General features: G+C 48.1%; 1 protein-coding gene across 3 annotated transcripts; it reads left to right on the top strand.

The window, feature by feature from the left end:
- The first annotated feature begins 11,677 nt into the window (after positions 1–11,677).
- Positions 11,678–20,233, top strand: LOC136528451 (probable glutathione S-transferase GSTU6). 3 transcript variants are annotated; one of them, XM_066521418.1, is made up of 4 exons: positions 11,678–11,848; positions 12,823–12,942; positions 19,253–19,569; positions 19,678–20,233. In XM_066521418.1, exons 3-4 carry the CDS (start codon positions 19,318–19,320, stop codon positions 20,059–20,061), a joined length of 636 nt encoding a protein of 211 aa, XP_066377515.1. In that variant the 5' UTR covers positions 11,678–11,848; positions 12,823–12,942; positions 19,253–19,317; the 3' UTR covers positions 20,062–20,233. The 3 variants fall into 3 exon arrangements, with proteins under 3 accessions (XP_066377515.1, XP_066377522.1, XP_066377508.1); XM_066521425.1 differs by lacking the exon at positions 11,678–11,848 and adding an exon at positions 12,227–12,245; XM_066521411.1 differs by lacking the exons at positions 11,678–11,848; positions 12,823–12,942 and having other exon boundaries at positions 19,197–19,569.
- Positions 20,234–21,288: the final 1,055 nt, after the last annotated feature.

The raw sequence follows: 21,288 nt of genomic DNA, 5'->3' as shown, positions 1-21,288 counted from the left end.
CTTGGACAAGAGAAGCACACAAGTAGGGGGAGCAAGCTCATGAACTTTGATTGATTGCATTTGATATGTGCATATTCATGTGCTTGCTTGCATTGCATAAGCTTTCAAATTCAATATGCTAGTTGTAGAACTTGAATGATGATTTGATAACTAGCATGCATAGGATGATAGCTAGACACTTGGTATGTTTTTCAAGTAATGCTAGTACCTTGCTTTTAATGTTGATCTCACAAGGCATCTAGTGCTTTTATTTTCAAGTGATATCTAGATAACCATGGTGCTAAGGATGAACTTAAAGGTGCAACTCCGATTGGTACACGCTTCAAAGGTTTATTCTATACACCTTAGCATCATTTAGTAGTAATTACTCTCCCATAATTTTAATCTATGCATATGTGCGAGCTTCAAAGTCAAACACTCTAGCACATATGTAGGGGGAGCAAATACTACCATTTCGGGTTTGTGGTACTTGTCCAAAATCATTTTTCACGTGGTAAAATTGCTTGGGCAAGCAACATGAATCTAAAAGAGCTTAATTTCCATATCTTTGTAGAGTTGTCATCAATTACCAAAAAGGAGGAGATTGAAAGGTCCTCGTGTGGTTTTGGTAATTGAGCGACAACCTAGGTGGACTAATTGTGTTTATGTGAGATACACAGGTAATTAGTCCACAGATACATGTGTGTGAGCAACATATGCCATAAAGGTGAAAATGGTTTGGAGATGTTGCAAAGCTCACACATGTGATGATGAATGAGCTCATTGTACATGAGACATGACATTGAGTCATGTGATCAAGGTGGAGAAGATCAAGACATGACTTGGCTTGATGGACCAGTTGCAAGCGTGAAGGGCAAGTCGGAGGCTTTGGAGCGATGGACCGCGTGGCGATGAAGCTTGAGCAAGACTTGGTGTCGATGGACGAAGGCAACGGTGAAAAGCAAGTGAAGTCAAGATCGATGAACCAATATGATCACATGATGATATGAAGTGGATCATATCATTGTTGATCATGTTGGTGCATGTGTTGCATCGACATTGGAGGAGATGGAATAGAATGCGCAAGGCAAAGGTATAACCTAGGGCATTTCATTTCACCGGTCATAGGTGTGTAGAGAAGTTGATGACCAAGTTTAGGATAGATGGTCGTACTATCAAGAGGGGCAAACTTGTTTGTATATCGGTCATCTAATGCCACTTAAGTGATCTAACTTTGCATCGTCGCTAGGATTGAGTGGTGTGGCAAGTTGAGTGGCTAATCCTTTGGAAAATGATTGTGAAAATGCTAACACACATATACATGATGGTGTACACTTGGTGGTGTTGGCATATTTACAAAGGAGATGAAGTTGGAGTTGATGTGGATCAACTCGACAACGGAACAGAGGTGAGAAGGGTCTCACAGAGTGGACCGGACACTGGTCACGTAGTGACCGGACGCTGGGTTCCAGCGTTCGGTCAGTAGTGGCAGTCAGCAGGTAGACGTCGGTCATCGACCGGACGCTGGCACTAGAAGTGACTAGACGCTGATGGGGTGCGTCCGGTTAGGGTGACATGTGGTGACACAGGCAGAGCAGAGAAGCTAGAAGTGATCGGATGTTGGTGCTGCGTCCGATCGCGACCGATCGGACGCGTCCGGTCATGTCCGGTACCTTACTGGAAACAACTGGACGCTGGGGTTGCTGTGTTCGGTTAGTTCAAGCTACTACATCTGGTTGGCATATGACCATTGAGATCGAGCGAACAATATTTGAAGCTACGGACACGTGGCGTGCATCGCATGACCGGACGCTGAGGTCTAGCGTCCAGTCGATCGGACCGGAGCGTCCGGTCGTCACGACTTTTGCCCAGTGAAGGGGTAACGGCTCTATTTGTTTGTGGGGTTATAAATAGAAGCCATGGTCAGCCTTGGGCCGGTAGCTGAGCACACTAGAGCCTTGATGGCTTGTGTAGTAGTGCTTGGGAGCCCTCCGTCTCATATATACTTGATAGTGATCATTCGATTGTGTGAGAGAGCGATTCTAGTGCGATTGCATCGTGAGGTTGCATCGAGTGGCACTAGGTGATCGAGTTGCAAGCCAGTGGTGCTTGTTACTCTTGGAGGTTGCCACCTCCTAGATGGCTTGGTGGTGGTCTCCGTTGAAGCCCGCAAGAAGCTTGTGCGGTGCTCCAGAGAAGAGCTTTGTGAGGGGCATTGTGCTCGCCCCACGGGAGCCACGAAGAGCAACTCTAGTTGAGCGTGTCATTGAGCTACCCTCACTTTCAGGGTAGGTTCTTGCGGTGCCCGACGTGCAGGCTTGGTGGGTGATGCCAATTAGCCGCCGAACCACCAAGTGAGTGGTTGACATAACGGGGACTAGCGTGTTGGCAAACACATGAACCTCGGGAGAAAAATCACCGTGTCAACCTTGTTCTTCCCATTGGTTTGCATCCTCGTTACACAAGCTTGTAATTACTTTTGCATACATTGAGCTTGTGTAGCTTACTAGTTACCTTCTTGCCTGTGTAGCATAGAAGTAGCTCCCTTGCGTGGCTAATTTGGTTTGTGTAACCTTGTTAGTCATATTACTTAGTTTGTGTAGCTAAGTAATTGTGCTCTCTAATTTGGCATTGGTTGCCTTGTTATTGAGCATTGTTAGTGAGCATTAGGTGGCTTTGTGCTTTTGCTTACTAGCATGTGTAGGAGCTCCCATGTTGCTTAAAGTACTAGTGGCATAGGTTTGTGTGACCTTGCTCCTAGAATTGGTTAGGTGAGCTCTAGCTAGCCCGACACCTTTATTGCTTGATTAGTATCTTTGGAAGGTGCTAAAGAACATAGATAGAGGGGTGTAGTCTTGGCTAGACCGATCCTTTTAATTCCGCGCTTGTTTCGGTTAGCCGACATGATTAATTTTAGAAAAGACTATTCACCCCCCTCTAGTCTGTCATCTCAACCCTATAGCACTTCTGAGTACTCCCGACGGACTCCATTTGTAAAGTTCGCCACCGATGGCGACAAACATCTTGGCGCGTCGAGTGATTCATCGTGCTTTAGTACCTTCCAGTGGAAGAACCTCCTCAAGGAGTTACGCGAGCAGTGGTGCTCTCCAGTCGACCAGATCGAGTGTCATCATGGCAGTATCACCTATTGATGTTGCGATAGGAATGTTAGGGCATGAGCCCCTGAGCACCTAGTTAGGGTCATATCGTGTTGGGATGTTGGAGCCCCCAAGCACTTGGTTGGGGTTGAGCCGCAATGGAGTCGGATCCTCCACAACATGTGCAGACGGCACGTGGAGATCATTGATGAAGACCCCATCTGGAGACAGAACCCGCCTGGTAGCCAATTTTGCGAGGAAGTCAGCGACATTGTTGTCTTTTCGGGAGACATGTTGTAGTTCGATCCCTCAAAACTTGCCCTCGAGCTTGCGCACCTCTTGGTAGTATGCTGACATGAGAGGGCTCTTGTAGGAGGACTCTTTCATGACTTGGTCGACAACCAACTATGAGTCACCATGGACATATAGCCGCATGGCGCCGAACTTGACGGCAATGCGTAGTCTGTTGATGAGGGCCTCGTACTCCGCGGTGTTGTTCGAGGCTGAAAAATGGAGATGGATTGCGTAGCAGAGCCTGCTCCCATCCAGGGAGATCAGAACCACTCCAGCCCCTGAGCTAGGCGCCATGACTGACCCATCGAAGTACATTGTCCAGTACTCATGGGTGACGTCTAGGGTTGGGAGTTGGACTTCCGTCCATTCGATGATGAAGTCGATGAGAGCCTGAGACTTAATAGCGGTGTGGGGGACATACCTGATGTCGTGGCCCATGAGCTCGAGAGCCCACTTGGAGATTCGGCCAACAGTGTTGTGGTTATGGATGATCTCCCTGAGTGGGTACGAGGCAATGACCATGACCTCATGGTCGGTGAAGTTGTGTAGGAGCTTTTGGGTCGCCATCAGCATGACATATAGAAGCTTCTGAACCTGGGGGTAGCGGATTTTGGCGTCAGTGAGTACCTCACCGATGAAGTACACTAGTCGAGTGGTCGTTGGACCTTTAGGGGGTGTTCTAGCTCCTCCCTCTCGATGACGAGGCCGGCGCTTACAACGTGGTTGCTTGCCGTGACGTAGAGGAGGAGGGATTCACCTTGTTCGGGAGCGACGATGATTGGTGCTGACGTCAGCGATGCTTTGAGGCTTTCCAATGCCTACTGTGCCTCCTTTGTCCAGACGAATGTGTCTGTCTTCTTAAGAAGTTTGTAGAGAGGCATCCCTCTTTCGCCTAGTCGGGAGATGAATCGGCTCAGGGCAGCCAAACAGTCGGTGAGCCTCTATACGCCCTTGACATTGCGTATCAGGCCCATGTTGGAGATGGCCATGATTTTTTTGGGTTGGCTTCGATGTCGCACTCAGACATGATGTATCCAAGCAGCTTCCCCTTCAGAACCCTGAAAACACATTTTTCGAGATTCAATTTGAAGCTGAACCTTCAGAGGTTCATGAATGTTGCGGCCAAGTTTGCGATCAGGTCGCTAGCATGAGCCGTTTTCACCACTACGTCATCTACATAGATGGCGATTGTTGGTTTCAACCGCTCGACTTGGTCAGGTTGGTCGGGTGGGTCGATTTGGTCAGTGAAGCATCGCTACATGCACCATTGATAGGTGGCGCCAACGTTCTTCAGACTGAAAGGCATGGTTACGTAGCAGTACGAACCATATGGGGTGATGAATGAAGTCATGACTTGGTCGGACTCTTTCACCATGATCTGGTGGTAGCCTGAGTAGGCATCTAGAAAGGAGAGGATTTTGCATCCTGAGGTGGAGTCGACTATCTGGTCTATGCATGGCAAAGGAAAATGGTCCTTTAGACATGCCTTGTTGAGGCTAGTATAATCAACACACATTCTCCATTTCCCATTCTTCTTTTTCACAAGAACAGGATTAGCTAGCTAGTCGGAGTGGTATACCTCTTTGATGAATCTAGCTGCCAGGAGTTTGGCGATCTCCTCGCCTATGGCCCTATGCCTCTCATTGTCAAAGCGACATTAGCGTTGCTTGGCGGGCTTTGAGCCTAGGACGAGGCATAGTGCATGCTCAGCGACCTCCCTTGGTATGCCTAGCATGTCAGAAGGTTTCCACGTGAAGACATCATGATTGGCATGTAGGAAGTCAGAGAGCTCGCTTTCCTATTTGGCCGGTAGCTTGGTCCTGATCCGCACCATCTTGGTCTAGTCAGTGGGATCGATCCCCATTGCCTTGATTTCATCGGTTGGATGGAAGGTGCTTCAGGAGGTCGGCTCATTGCAGTCAGGGACTATTGGAGTCACCGAATTCTTGAGCTCCAGGAGCTTGGCAGAGTTGATGATGGCAGTGGCGACCTCGTAATGCTCATGGTCGTATGAGTAGGCATGCAAAATGGTGCTACCCAAGTTGATGACGCCGTTTGGCCCTGGTATCTTTAGCTTGAGGTAGGTGTAGTTGGGGATCACCATAAACTTGGCATAGTGTGGCTGCCCCAAGATAGTGTGGTAGGACCCTGGAAAGTCCACTACCTTGAAGGTTGGAACCTCTGAGCAAAAGTTGGTACGGTCGCCAAACATGATGGGCAGGTCGATCTACCTAAGTGGATATGCTTGTGGCCCTAGGATCACACCGTGGAAAGGAGAGCTCACCAAGCGGAGCTCTAACTGGGGGATGCGCATGGCGTCAAGGGTGTCGACGTAGAGAATGTTGAGACCGCTACCTCTGTCCATCAGCACCTTGGTGAGGCGCTTCTTGTGGATGATGGGGTCGATGATGAGCGGGTAGTGACCCAGTCGGGTGATGTGGGAAGGATGGTCTCTCTGATCAAAAGTGATTGGGGAGTCCGACTAGCTAAGGAAAGAGGGGATGTCCAACTCGGCGGTGCATGCCTCTCTGTAGCGTACCTTGTGCTAGCGCTTGGAGTGGATGGCGTTGGATTCCCCAAAGATCATGAGGCATTCCTCGAGGTTGGGGAAGCCATCTTCATCCTTGCCCACCATGCCTCCTTTCTTTGCTGCCTCCTCCTTGCCTTTCCCTTCCTTTGGCTAGGCGGTTTACCACAGGAAGCGCTTGAGGAGCTCGCAGTCCTTGTAGTGATGTTTGACTGGATAGGCATGGTTGGTGCATAGACTCTCCATGAGCTTGTCGAAGTGGTTGGGCTAGCCCTGCTAGGGTTGCTTGCCCACATGGTTGGCCACGGCGACCAAAACTGGGTTGGCCGATCAGCATCGATCCTTCTTGTTCTTCTTGCCCTTTTGTGTGGAGGGGCCCTTACCTTGGTCCTCACGCTTGGCCTTGACCCTGTCCTGACCATAGCAGAAGACAGTCCCAACCGCCTCCTCACCGGAGGCATGGTTTGTGGCGATGTCAAGCAGGTCGCGTGTGGTATGGGGCTTCACATAGCCGAGCTTATGGATCAAGGACTTGTAGGTTGTCCTAGAGAGGAACGCACTGATGACGTTCGCGTCAACAACATTAGGAAGGGAATTGTAGTGCTTTGAGAACTTGTGGATGTAATCCTGTAGGGACTTATTGGGCTCCTGCTGGCAACTCTTGAGGTCCCAAGAATTTTTGGGATGGACATATGTCCCCTAGAAATTTCCGACGAAGACCCTCTTGAGATCCACCCAATCACGGATGCTGTCAGGAGGAAGGAATTCAAACCATGCTTGAACATGCTCCCCCACATAGATGGGGAGGTACTGGATGATAAAGTAATCATCATCCACTCCTCTGGCTTGGTAGGCAAGCCGGAAGTCTTCGAGCCATATACTGGTGTTTCTCTCCCCGGTGTATCTGGCGATGTTAGTGGGTGGTCGGAAGCGCTATGGGAACGACACTTTCTAGATACGACGACCAAAGGCCCATGGCCCTAGGCCATCTAGGCTGGGGCTCCGATCATTTGGTCGGCCACCATGCCTGGGGTGCGTGTCCCCGCACTCCTCGATGGTCAGGTTGGGGCCCGCGCCGCCAGCTCTGGCCAAAACTCAATGGACGTCATCATCGTGTCGGGCGTGGCGTCGATTGTTGATGACGCTGTGAGCATCATGGTTCAGCCCGAGCCATTCACGCATAGGTGGTTGGCGTGAGGCGGGTGCCGGGTTAGGCTACGGTGCAGCCGTGGCTTCCTACCCCATGCTCGGCAACTGTAGTGGTGAGTGGATGGAGCTATTCGGCTGATGTGGCCCTAGTCCCCCGATGGCGCAAGAGGCCACGAGTTGGTGTTGTGACACAAAGCTCTCCGCCTGCTGAATGGTGGCGGTCTCCACTAGTGCCCAGAGGTTTTAGTGGATTGCCTATTCCTAGGGTCGCAGGCTCGGGGAGGCCACGTAGAAGCATCGCCGCAGCAGCGATGTTCTAGCCAGCTCGAGCAAACTAAGGGGCGTTGTTCCCTTCATCCAGGATGTTACGCTGGACCTGATGGGCGCAACCCTGAGTGTCGCTAGGTTATGCAAATGTGGCGCAGCGTGCTACGCCGAGCATGCTAGCGCAGGTGGCGGCTGGCTCTATCGCCTTTGTCGTAACTCCTCGCCATGCTCCTACGCATGTGCCAGGGCCTTCACACGGAGGTTCGGAGGGTGTGAGTCTACAGAGACTCCACTACCACCGGTGGCTATCCTAGGGCGTCCACCATTTTGCACTCCTAGGACGGAGGGTGGCCAGGTGCCATGACGTCACCGATGCTGGAGCCGTCGCTTTTAACCTCGTCATCGACGAGGTCGTGGAAGGAGGCAAGAGCATAGCCCGCCATCCCTACGAACTCAGACGTGAGAGGGGGCGGTGTCAGCATCCTTCGGAGCCCCTGCGCGCATGCATCCACGGGGGACGCGAAGTCGTAGGGGAGCCGGTCATACGACGATCGCGGTGGGGACAATGGGGTCCCTCCGAAGAGTCGACGGAAGGTGTTAAATAATGAGTAAAGAACAATATGTACATCACTCACCATGGGGTTTGAGCCCAGCATGGGCTCAAGGCGAAGCACGAGTGTCTCGACATTGAGGTCACCGAGTGGCCTAGGGCCGGTGGAGGGCGCTCCTCCTCTAGTGGACGTGGAGGTGGAGTACGCCGAGCTGGTCGGCGACGAAGTCTAGGCTTCCAAAAAGTAAAGTCTGGAGCGGCTCGAAGACGGGAGGAACCCACATCCCAACAGGTGGGAGCATGGGAAACTCCAGCGAGCCGAAGCGAATCATATCGCTTGAGCCCGCCATGCCAAAGATGGTAGAAAGGTGGGCCATCCGATGACCAAAAGCGTGAACGCACGGCGTCTTCCCCACGGATGGCGCCAACTGTCGGTGCGAAAAGTGACCAACAAGAAAATATTTGTAGTTTTGCCGTGCGTTGTGATCAGATATGGCCTAGCACTCAATGATACAGGATTTATACTGGTTTAGGCTACGTGTCATATGTCCAGTTTCAGTCGGTCGATGCCTTTATTCCTGAGCCTATGTGCTCGAAGTTTGTTGTGGGGTTACAAATGAGTAGGAATGAGAAGGGGTTGTTCAAGGCCCGGTCGGACTCAGAACCTAATGGAAGAGAGTGATGGATGCTCTAACGTGCGCTAAGTATTGGAGCATATGCTCTATGTAACTGTCGAGTTCTAGAGCTATTGAGCTATTTGAGTCCTCGAGTCGTCTAGTGTCCTTTTGTTGGGAGAGAGCGTATCCCCTTTTATAGTTGAAAGGGATGGCCTTACAAGTCAGAGAGATAGAGTGTATACATGTGCTACCTAGTCTTGTTTCCCACGCTGTTGGGTACGAGATGGTCGTCGGCGCCCATAATACTGTTTATGTTCAGACGCATCTGGCATGCTCTACCGTGTTCGCCTGGTATGGCAAACGTCGATGCCTACAATACTGTTTGTGCTCTGCCATATCTAGAAGGTTGTATAGTGTCTGTTTGGCATGGCCTGGTGGCTCCATCCTACAGGTGCACGGGGCATGGCAGGGTACGTTCCTTGGTATTGCGGTTGACTTGAGCATCTTACCTTATCTGCTCTGCCTGATCCCCGGGCCCTCACCGAGCGGACGTCCCTGGTCGGTCGTTCCCAGTCGGCCCCAACCGTGTCGGTAGGGTAAGAGTAGCAAGCAGAGGTCCGGTGTATCCTCGGTCGGAGAAGGAGGTTGGAGTCGGACTGTGGTCCCACCTTGGCCAGGCCTTCCGGTCGGAGACCGGTCGTTGTCTTGGCCGTTATTATGTATCTGGACCGGCCCAGGTGCACGTCGTCGCTGTGCCGCCTGCTGGGCCGTGTTTTGCAGGGAAGCAGGTCCATTGGGGACCCTGGGTTTATGAACCTGACATATTGCATCTGGATGTTTTAAAAGTAGATCGCGTGTTGCATATGGGATATGCGTGGAAAGTGTGAGGGAGAACGAGCGGTCCCGTGCGGGCGACGCTCGGGCAGCACGGGCCCTACATAGGTGCGTGAAATGCAGGTGCGGGTAGGCGATGTCTGAGCAGCACATGCCCCCACATGGACGCGCGAAATGGCATGTGGAAACAGACTGCAGCCATGGACGCTAGTACGGACGTTCGGGTGCTCGTAGTACCGCACTACATTGTGCGAAAGTGGACAAGTAGCAGTACTTCTTTGTGCACAACATCCTTCTCAAAATCAGAAGATTATCTGGCTTCTCTCTACTTCAGTGCAGTTGATCGTCCATACGAAATGTACGCCCATTTTTCTAATAATAAAGAAATTAACATTTGGCTTCATCCCTTATGACTAAGGGCCCGTTGGATCTCAACCCACATGTGTTCAGTTGGATTGAGATGGAAACTAAAGTAATTTTCACTTCAATCCACCTCAACACATGTGAATTGATATGAATATATGAGCATTCAAACAAAGCTTAAGAGAATTAGCACCACGACAGAACATATAATCATTATCGGACTATCACTCCCGTTTTATGGAGTCGACAGTGATAAATTTATCACTGCCGGTTCGTGGATTGAACCGGCAGCGATAGTGCCGTTGTTGGCTGAATCCAAGAACCGGTAGTGAAAACCTATTTTCTATAAAATTATAACTTTTTGATATGATATTGAATTAAGATAAACTTTATAACAAAATTGTAAAGTTTAAATAGATCCAAAACTTTGTAGTTGACAACATTTTGATTTGATGTTTTACAAGTCTAAATATGCAATATAAGATCTTAGATTAAATTTGAGATGATTAAAAATATCGAAGGAGATGAAGTCAACATCAAAGTTATAGTACTCAATGAGATCTACAACTTTGCAATTAATAACTTTTTCATTTGAGATCGTTTGGAGCGTCAACTATATAATATAAGATTTAAAATTACGCAGTCAAAAGAATAGCGTTAGCCATACAGTGACATGTGTCGCATCACGTAGCTGGTATGTGCGCTCGAAGGACAGTGGCGAGGCCACAGGGTATGCCCGGCATACCCTGTCTGTCCGGTAAGCAACCAATATAATATAAGTGTTATACATGTATTCATATATAAAAAAAAAAGTCACCTGGATCACCGATCTTAGGCTGTCTCCAACAACATAACTCATACCCAAAATAGGTCATTCACAATGTTTTGAGTATAAAAAAATACGCTCCAATGGATAATCCAAACAGGGGACGCATTTTGCGTTCAGGGCGAACCGAGACGCAAATACGCGTCTCCACGGAGAGACGACGCAAATCGGTGCCGCTCGCGGTGGGGACGGAGGCGGCTCGCGCGGCGCCCCCTCCCGACAGCGCTCTGGGTCTCGGCGGCGCTGCTCTGGGTCTCGGCGACGCTGCTGCTCCGTGGCTGCGCGGGGCAGCAAGCGGAGGAGGACGGCGCGGACGCCCTGGCCGCAGCGGCCGCGGCAGCGATGGCCCCCGTGGAGGAGAAGGAACGCAGGGCCGTGTACGCCGCCATCGAGAGCTTCGTCGGCAAGGGGTGGAACGTCTCCGGGCTCTACCCCGACCCCTGCGCTTGGAGATGAGGGGCTGGACGCCGTACTGCAGGGTGAGGAGCGCCAGGTAGAGTGCCACCTTGCGCCGGCTCGGCGCCGCTGTTGCCGCTGCCGCGGCCGCCGGAGTGGACGAGGAGCCCATCGGGACTCTTCGCTCGGTTTCTGGTCTTAATTTGATTTGATTTGCTGAAACAGGGAGGGGACACAGCGAACCAGGACAGAGACTGGACGAGCATGCTGGCCTAAATGCTGCTGCGCTGTTTGATTTCCTGGCCCACGTATGTTCATCTTCATCGTGTTCGTCAGATACATGAGAGAAGCTTTTCTCTTTGTTTTTTTGGCTTTGCCCGTCCTCGTCACATGCCCTTTCCAGAGCTCCAATCCAAAACCGTCCGCGCGAAGGGGCCGCGCGGCTCGCTGGATCTTGCGCCAGAGCTCGCAGCTTGGTGGCCGGCCACGGGGAAGACGAAGACGGAGGAGCAAGCGGCACCGGAGCGTCACCGGACGGAGAAAACTGGGTTCGCTGTTGGAGAGAGAATGTTTTGGGTGGGTGACCATTTCTCTATAGATGACTCAAATCATGGGAATAGGTTTTGTGTTTGCGTTCTAACGTTGGAGACAGTCTTACCATCCATCACGGAAGCGGAAGCCACGCGGCCCAGGACGCGGCCCACGCGGCAAGGCTGAAGGCTCTCCACATACCTCAGTACGTACACGCGTTCCTTCGGCTTCTTGTATTCTAATCTCTATCCGTCGATCCGAGCTGAGGTCGAAACACGCCGCCGCCCTGACGCCGCCACCCGACGCGACAGGGACGCCCTGGTCCTGGTGGCCAGTATCCTCTGGCCTCTGGCCTGCGGCCTTCTAATCAACCACTCGTCTACAGTTCAGTTTGCACAACCACGCAATCACATAGAGGTTCACCGATTTGCTATTTCTCTTAGTTAAAATTTAATCTTCTGCTCTTCGTCTTTGTATACAAAATTATTGTCTACTTTCATAGCTACTTCATCTCAAATTATAAGATATTTTACCATTTCTAGATTCATAGCTTATACTATATATCTAGTAGGTGCGTAGAAAAAGCTGAATCTAGAAAACAACATCTTATAGTTTGGAACGGAGAAAGTATTTGCTAACATCACAAATAACAAATTGTTTAATTATTTAACATTGTGATTTTCAATATTTTTTGGATGATTGTCTAGTCACTTTTGTTGAGCGGGAAATTTTCTTTGAAGTTAATGAAGATGATATAATCAAGACATTTATGTCTTTTGGAAGCTTCAAATAAAATAATCCAAAAAATAGCATTGTAAGTCTCTAGTACTCTTTTATGTCCATATTTCTATTATCGGTATGGCTTTTGAACTATTTATATTGTATTATATTGTATTTAGTGGATGGTTTCAACTTAATTCATGAATTTAAGCCTTATCATGTTACTTAGTGCATATATACCGAATCACGTCGTTAATTTTACAAATATTACCGAATTGCTAAAATAGATTTACTGAATTGGATATGAATTTTTTTTGTGCGGCGTACCCTAAGTTAAAATCCTAGATTCGCCACTGTCGAAGGAACACTAACGTTGAGATCTATAATTTTGCGGTTAATAACTTTTTCATTTGAGATCATTTGGAGTATCAAATATACAATATAAGATTCAAAATTGTGTAGTTAAAAGAATATTGCAGTTAACGACTTTTTCATTTAAGACTGTTTGGAGTGTCAAATATACAATATAAGATTTAAAATTGTGTACTTAAAAGAAATAGCATCGGCTATATAGTCACGTGGTTGGGTCTTGTGTTAAAATCCTAAGAAACACAGACATATTTAGTCCTTGTTGGAATATAGAAATCATGGGATCTGTAATTTATTTCTAGGTCACGTGGGGAGAGACTCTGGCCGGCTGGCTCACCACCGTGAGCACAGACCACCGCACTACAAGTGCGTCTGCGGAATTGGGGTTATGAAAATTGCCTCTGCTCAAAGTGACGTTGCATGTAAGTTTTCCAAGCCTTGATCAGCTAGTATATCAATCTTAAACCAAATCGTTGAAGTTTAATGTAAGTTGCATGCTAAAAAATACTAGTTTGACAAACTCTAATTTAAGATGTTTCACGATTATATAGTCCCTGAGAAGGTAACAAAATTATGGATTTTGTCTTCTTTGCCCTCGTTTGAGTCGATAATAAAATTGTTATTTCCGACATGGCAAGTAATCAGTCTGTTCGGCTGGCTGGGTTGGATTGTGAATTATTTACTGTTGACTGGTTTGGCTGGTTTAGTGTGAGAAAAAAAATACCGTTTCAGCTTATAATCTACGATCGTATACGATCATTTATGACCTGCCAATCGGGCTGAATATCTATGGAACTGGAAGCATGAAGTTGCCTTAAAATACGAGCATTAATTGACCGAGAGAGAGAGAGGGGGGGGGATCAGATGTGCCCTGATGAGAAGAAAAGTTGCATGCTTCGACTGGAAGCTATGCCCGAAGTTCTTGGACAACAAAGTCGGCTCTGACCCAAAAGTCGATGTACTCAGCATAAAAAGGGCTACTCTGTTTTACAGGTGGTGTTTAAATTCAAGGAGTAAAATTTAGAGATGTCATATCGGGGTGTGATATGGGAGTGTTCGGATAGTAATAATAAAACAAATTACAAAAGTTCTCAGTAATCCGTGAGACGAATTTATTAAGTTTAATTAATCTATCATTAGCACATGTTTACTGTAGCACAACATTGTCAAATCATGTACTAATTAGGCTTAAAAAATTAGTCTCACAAATTAATCGCAATCTGTGCAATTAGTTATTTTTAGTCTATATTTAATACTACATGTATGTGTTAAATATCCAATATGATATGGAGTAAATTTTAGAGAAAGAACTAAAAAAGGCCATAGTAGTGAAATTGGACCTCTGTCAGAGCTTACTTGGGGCTAATCACCATTTCGCATGCACGATGAGTCGTGCGCATATGCTTTTCGTGCAAGACAGGCCCTAATCACCTACCGCGATGCAGGAGTCTTGTTTTCTGCTCTTTTATTTTTTCTTTATTTACAGCAGCTGAGCCACTTCATAGAAAACGTGAACAACTGGACGTCCATGATTGTGCCTTTTAGGGAGAGAATAATTTCGTTATTCAACTCAAAGAGCTTCATTCAGTCTCCTGCTGGCTTGGTTAACAACTCCGCTCGTTTGGTCAGGACATGCAGCACAAGCTAAGTCAGGTGCTCCATCCAGTCTCCTTCCAATCACTAATCCATGATGCCTTCCAATAACTTACCGTCCTGTTCACTTGGGTTTGTTTGGCTGATAAGCCATGACTGAAAGTACTGTTGGCTGATTTGATGTGAGAGAAAAATACTGTTCATTGACTGAAAAAGTACGGCTTATAAGCCAAACAAGCCCAAACGAACGGGGTGTTAGTAACTTACCCATGTTTATAATGTCGTCATTTGAGATGTCAAAAGGTACTCTAAAACAACTAGATTATTACTGGTCAAGGTTCATTTTTAAGCAAGGCAATAATACTAACCTTAAATACCCCTTGCTAAGTAGGACATTGAAGGGTCGAGATGGCGACTAGAGGGGGGTGAATAGTCTTTTCTAAAACTTAATTGCGTCGGCTAACCGATACAAATACGGAATTAAAATTATCGGTCTAGCCAAGACTATACCCTACTATATATGTTCACTAGCACCTTGCAAAGATACTAATTATGCAACTAAGGTGCCGGGCTAGCTAGAGCTCTCCTAAACAATTCTAGGAGCAAGGTCACACAAACCTATGCCACTAGTACTTTAAGCAACAAGGGAGCTCCTACACATGCTAGTAAGAAAAAGCACAAAGCTAATGATGCTCACTAGCAATGCTCAATAACAAGGCAACCAATGCCTAATTAGAGAGCGCAAATACTTAGCTACACAAACTAAGCAATGTGACTAACAAGGTTACTAAAACCAAATTAGCCACGCAAGTGAGCTACTTCTATGCTACACAAGCAAGAAGGTAATTAGCAAGCTACACAAGCTATCTAATTACAAGAGCAACTACACAAGCTTAATATGTATAAAAGTAATTTCAAGCTTGTGTAACGGGGATGCAAACCAACGGGAAGAATAAGGTTGACACGATGATTTTTCTCCCGAGGTTCACGTGTTTGCCAACACGCTAGTCCCCGTTGTGTCGACCGCTCACTTGGTGGTTCGGCGGCTAATTAGCATCACCCGCTAAGCCCGCACGTCGGGCGCCGCAAGAACCTACCCCTTGAGTGAGGGTAGCTCAATGACACGCTTTACTAGAGTTGCTCTTCGCGACTCCCGCGGGGCGAGCACAATGCCCCTCACAAGCACTTCTCCGGAGCGCCGCACAAGCTTCTTGCGCGCTTCGACGGAGACCACCACCAAGCCGTCTAGGAGGTGGCAACCTCCAAGAGTAACAAGCACCACCGGCTTACAACTCGATCACCTAGTGCCACTCGATGCAACCTCACGATGCAATCGTACTAGAATCGCTCACTCACACAATCGAATGATCACTATCAAGTGTGTGTGTGATGGAGGGCTCCCAAGCACTCACAAGCATGGACACTAAGTCCCTTGAGGTGCTCCGCACCAGCCATGGCCGAAGGCCACTTCTATTTATAGCCCCAAGGGCTAAACTAGCCGTTACCCCTTCACTGGGCAACGGTCGGGCCGACCGGACGCTCCGATCGTGTTGACCGGACGCTGGACCTCAGCGTCCGGTCGCTCGCAGACGACCACGTGTCCTGGTTCCAACGGTCACTTGACTTGATCGGACGCAGCAACTTCAACTGACCGGACGCTGGACCCTCAGCGTCCGGTCGTTTCCAGTAAGCTCCCGAGCATGACCGGACGCGTCCGGTCGAACACGATCGGACGTAGCCAGCGTCCGGTCACTCTCCAGCTACTGCATCACCGTACATCAGCGCGACCGGACGCAGACTGCCAGCGTCCGGTGCATTCAGATCCAGCGTCCGGTCAGTTGACCGACGCCAGCATCTTCTCCATTCTCTTCACCCTTGCTCAAGTGTGCTAACCACAAGAATTTGCATCCGGTAGAATAGAAAATAGACATTCCATTTTCCCAAAAGCGCCGAATCCCGCCGAGCTTGCAAACCCATCTCAACCCTGCAAACACCACCACCTTTGTAAATGTGCCAACACCGCCAAGTGTACACCACCATGTGTAAGTGTGTTAGCATTTTCACAATCATTTCCCAAAGGATGTTAGCCACTCAACTTGCCACGCCACTCGATCCTAGCGACAATGCAAAGTTAGATCACTCGAGTGGCACTAGATGACCGATATGCAAACAAGTTTGCCCCTCTTGATAGTACGGCTATCTATCCTAAACCCGGTCATAAACTTCTCTACACACCTATAACTGGTGAAATGAAATGCCCTAGGTTATACCTTTGCCTTGCGCATTCCATTCCATCTCCTCCAATGTCGATGCAACACATGCACCAACACGATCAACAATGATATGATCCACTTCATATCATCACATGATCATATTGGTTCATCGATCTTGACTCTACTTGCTCTTCACCGTTGCCATCGTCCATCGGCGCCAAGTCTTGCTCAAGCTTCACCGCCACGCGGTCCATCACTCCAAAGCCTTCGACTTGCCCTTCACGCTTGCAACCGGTCCATCAAGCCAAGTCTTGTCTTGATCTTCTCCACCTTGATCACATGACTCAATGTCATGTCTCATGTGCATTTAAGCTCCTTCATCATCACATGTGTGAGCTTTGCAACATCTCCAAGCCATTTTCACCTTTATGGCATATGTTGCTCACACACATGTACCTATGGACTAATCACCTGTGTATTTCATATAAACACAATTAGTCCATCTAGGTTGTCACTCAATTACCAAAACCAACAAGGACCTTTCAGACATCTTGTGTTATCCTAAAGGTCAAGGAGGCCTAGATATAACAGACCGCCTAATTAAGAATATACAATGCCTCTGACTCCAAATAATCGTTTTATTATGGACACATAAATAAATATTTGACCTCAAATACACTGTCCAATTTCAAATTAAAGCATGCAACTCTCATTTTTGGAAAAGGTTTTTTAAATGTCAAAGCCTAGTTTTCGGGCTGTGGAACTACAGCCTACACATAAATAAATATTTGACCTCAAATACACTGTCCAATTTCAAATTAAAGCATGCAACTCTCATTTTTGGAAAAGGTTTTTTAAATGTCAAAGACTAGTTTTCGGGCTGTGGAACTACAGCCTGTTGGGCAGGCTGGGCTTACTCGTATACGATCGTAAATTTCCAACCAAAATAGTATTTTTCTCTCACACCAAACCAGCCAGCAGTAATAATCCATGATCCAGCCAGCCAGCCGAACAAACTGCTAGTTTCGAAGTACAAGATGGCACCTATATATACTAGATTTTGAGAAGCTATTTGATAGTCTCTAGACCCCAGCATACGGTGGAGCAGCATTGAACATGCACCTTACCGGTGGCAATACAAGAAACAAATGTGGAGTCCAACGGCGGGTGTGATGAGGCAATACTGAGAACTCTCGTATATCTTATAATACATAATTTTAATTTTATTGTTTTATAGGCTGGTCACATATCATTTAATGCGTGTTGCGGGATCAGAGCCTTAGAGGAATATTGGATGAAATGAAACTTTTGATCCACGTAGATTAATTTTCATGTTTTAGAAGCGATACGGTGTGGACGTCCGGCCGCCCAGACGCCGTCTTCCCAAATAAAAGAATATCTTCCACTCAGTCTCACGCGCTCGCCGCAGAGGAAGCGCAAAAAATATCTCCCACTCTGTCTCACGCGCTCGCCGTAGGCTCCGCTCTGCTTCCTCTGCCCCACGGCTCTGCTCCGCTTCCTCTGCCCCGTGGCCCTCACCCGCCTCTGTGACGCCGGGCTCTGCTGCTGGAGTCGCGCCTACCACCCCCCTGCCCTCATCAGCCCTGTTCGCTTGTCTTATAATCCGTACTTTTCAGCTTATTTATTCAGACGGAATATTATTTTTCTCTCACAACAAATCAGCTGGAACAGTGTCTCGGCTTGTTTTTCCAGTGAAGCGAACGGGGCCATCACCGTCGTCGACGCCGCCGTCCTCCTCATCAGCTTCTCCTGCGACGAGAGACAGCGAGGGTGTCACAGCCGTGCCGTCGTGCCGGCCTCGAGGCTCCTTGCGCCCTAGTAGCAGAAGAAGCTCATAGGGGGGCAAGTTCGTGGTGCTCTTTGCTTCGCCGCCTCCCAGCCCTGATCTGCACATCGAGGCGGTTATCGAGTTCCTCAGCGCGCCTAACATGGTGGTCGCCATCCACTAGAGTGTCGCGCCTGATATGTTGCAATTGTGTGTTTCAAGTGTTTCAAATGTTTCAGAGGTATGTTGCAAGTGTTTTATGTGGATGTTGCAAACGCAAATCGGGATGTTGTATATGTGGCAAGTGTTTCAGAGGCATGTTGCAAGCATTTGTTCAAAAAAATTCATCTGTTTTTCAGACGTATGTTTGCAACCATTTTTTATTTGGATGTTGCATATGTTTCACACATGTTGCAAGAGTGTGTTCCAATGGTTTCAGCTGTTTTAGTCTTATGTTGCAGTAAATATTTCCATGTTGCAAGTTGCAAGTGTTTTATCTGGATGTTGCATATGTTTCACACACATGTTCCAAGTGTATGTTCCAAATATTTCATCTACTTCAAACGTTGAGCCGGGTGCCGGTGGTCGGGTCGCGTAGCACGCCTGGGTCCTGCGGACGAGTCCATGCTTATGCTCATCCCGACTCCCGGGTCCTACCCGCAGGAGAGAGAGGAACAGGGTCGCTGGGAAGGAGCCGTGGACACAGCGAAGGGGCGGGCGAGGCAGGCAGGGGCAGCGGGCTGCACGCGTCCGTCCAGACGCTAGCCATGCCCTTTTAGAAACGGTGTAGACCAAGTTTCATCTAAAGGAAACTCTTTCCCTCTCTTTCTAATTCAGAGTCATGTCATCATCTTTGCTTATTTATTGAGAATAAAACCCTCCACTCAAACTAATAACACACGTGTATTTGGAAATTAATCCCCTCAGACGTCGGCACGAGCATCATGGATGATGCACTTTTGCCGTTGCCACATACGGTGGCACCGCCACCATGCTCCTCATCGCCCAAGCTCCATAAATACCGCTCGTCTTGTTAGCCAAGAGCCCTGGCAAACCAAAGCGACTGCAAGCAAAACAAGGCCCAAACCCTGCACGCACTGAATCGCTGAGTACTAACTTTTGAAGGTAAGGAAATGGCAGGAGGAGGTGAGCTGAAGCTACTCGGCACATGGGCGAGTCCCTGGGCGTGCAGAGTGAGAATTGCCATGCATCTCAAGGCCCTGAGCTATGACTACGTCGAGGAGGACCTTGATAACAAGAGCGACCTCCTCCTCACGTCCAACCCCGTGCACAAGAAGGTGCCTGTGCTCATCCACAACGGCAAGCCAATCAGTGAGTCGCTTGTCATCGTGCAGTACATCGATGAGGCGTTTGCGAGCAATGGTCGCTCCCTCCTCCCCAGCGACCCTCAAGAACGTGCGATTGCTCGTTTCTGGGCCGCTTACATCGACGACAAGGTCTCACCACCATTCGCTAATTTTCGTGCATCAATGGCTCACTGCATCGGTTCAACATTTTGATCCATGTTGCTCACATCCATGTGTGTTCACTGTTCACGTGTGCAGATAACGGCGTCGTGGAAACAGGCATTCAGTGCCAAGACGGAGGAGGAGAGGTTGGAGGGGACGAAGCAGCTGCTCGTTGCGGTCGAGACACTGGAGGGGGCCCTGAGAGTCTGTTCCAAGGGAAAGCCTTTCTTCGGCGGCGACAGCGTCGGCTACTTGGACGTCGTTCTTGGCGGGCTCCTCCCGTGGCTGCAAGGAACCGAGGCGCTGTGCGGCGTGGAGTTCTTGGACGCCGCCAGGACGCCGCTGCTGTCGGCGTGGGCGGAACGCTTCGGCGCCCTGGACGCTGCCAAGGCCGTCTTGCCGGACGTCGGCAGACTGGTCGAGTTCGCCAAGGTGAGGCGCGAACAGCAGGCTGCGGCGGCTGCGGCCGCGAAGAACTAACGGCAGCCGCATCACGACGGTCGTGACTCGTGAGTGCGGTCTGGTCGGAGGAAATGCTTGGATGATGAATAATCGTAGCTGAATTAAATAAAGAAATTTATTGTTGTTGATTGTTGGCCAAGATTTCCTGATTATTGTGATGTACTAATATAGACTATATAGTGAACGAATAATGAAGTTTTGTCCTGTGCTGCGAGTTCATGCGCATCACACACATTCGTTGCATAGTCGCACTTTGTCGCGTTCTACTGAGCTTGCAAGCTTAATTGTGTAGTGCTAGTATCTATTCCTTCCGTCCTATCATTCTTATTTTCCAAGAAATCAAACATTATTGATCTTGACTAAATATATAAGAAAATATTCATTTATTTATGGTATATAATCAGTATGATTAGATCGACTGTTTAATATATTTTAATAATAAACTTATTTAAGGATACAAATGCTGCTATTATTTTTTTACAAATTTAGTCACATTAAAAAGTTGGATCAACACAAATCACATAGCAACACTTTTTATGGGACCGAGGGAGTAGCAATTTGTCACGGCCAATTGTATGTTCATGCATGTTGCTAGTCTGTTTATAAGCCAAATCGAATATGCATTCACCATGATGGTGGTGGAGCCCTCGTTGACATGATCAAAATAGATATCTCACGCGCAGCCAAGCCAATGGTCGCAAACGCCTATCAGCTTCTCCACCCAGCTTGTTCATTGCCATCACCTTTGTGAGCACTACCGCCGTTGCCATAATCTTCTTCATGTCTGGCCTAGCGCTTGTGTGTTCGGTGAGCTTGATGCTTCACTCCTTGGCTCCTATATATGCTATAGCGTGTTGTTTGAATCAAGATCAAAACCCTAGAACCCTAATATGACTTGAAATTCATCATTTTTCATGCAATGTTCCCTATTTGGGGCTTAAGTTTGTGTTGTTGATGCTCTAGGGGTTACATACGTATCGAATTGAACTAGATTATTCATTGTACTGTTATGGTTGAAAAATATCTTTGTTGGCACATGATTCCTATTTCTAATTGCCTAATCTATCAAAATTGGTCATCTTGATATCTTTTTCAGCGTGTAGGTGTTAATCTGTATGATGCATACTTAAGGAAAATGACACCTAGCTAGGGTCATTAAGTGATTTTGGTGATTGAGTGACTACATGATCAAATAGACTAATGTTGTTTGCTACTATACAAGGTTTTAGTCTTATGGATGCAAGG

Source organism: Miscanthus floridulus, chromosome 2, assembly GCF_019320115.1.
Source record: "Miscanthus floridulus cultivar M001 chromosome 2, ASM1932011v1, whole genome shotgun sequence".
In the NCBI taxonomy this organism is placed as follows: Eukaryota; Viridiplantae; Streptophyta; class Magnoliopsida; order Poales; family Poaceae; genus Miscanthus; species Miscanthus floridulus.
This window is presented reverse-complemented; position numbering and strand designations above follow the sequence as displayed.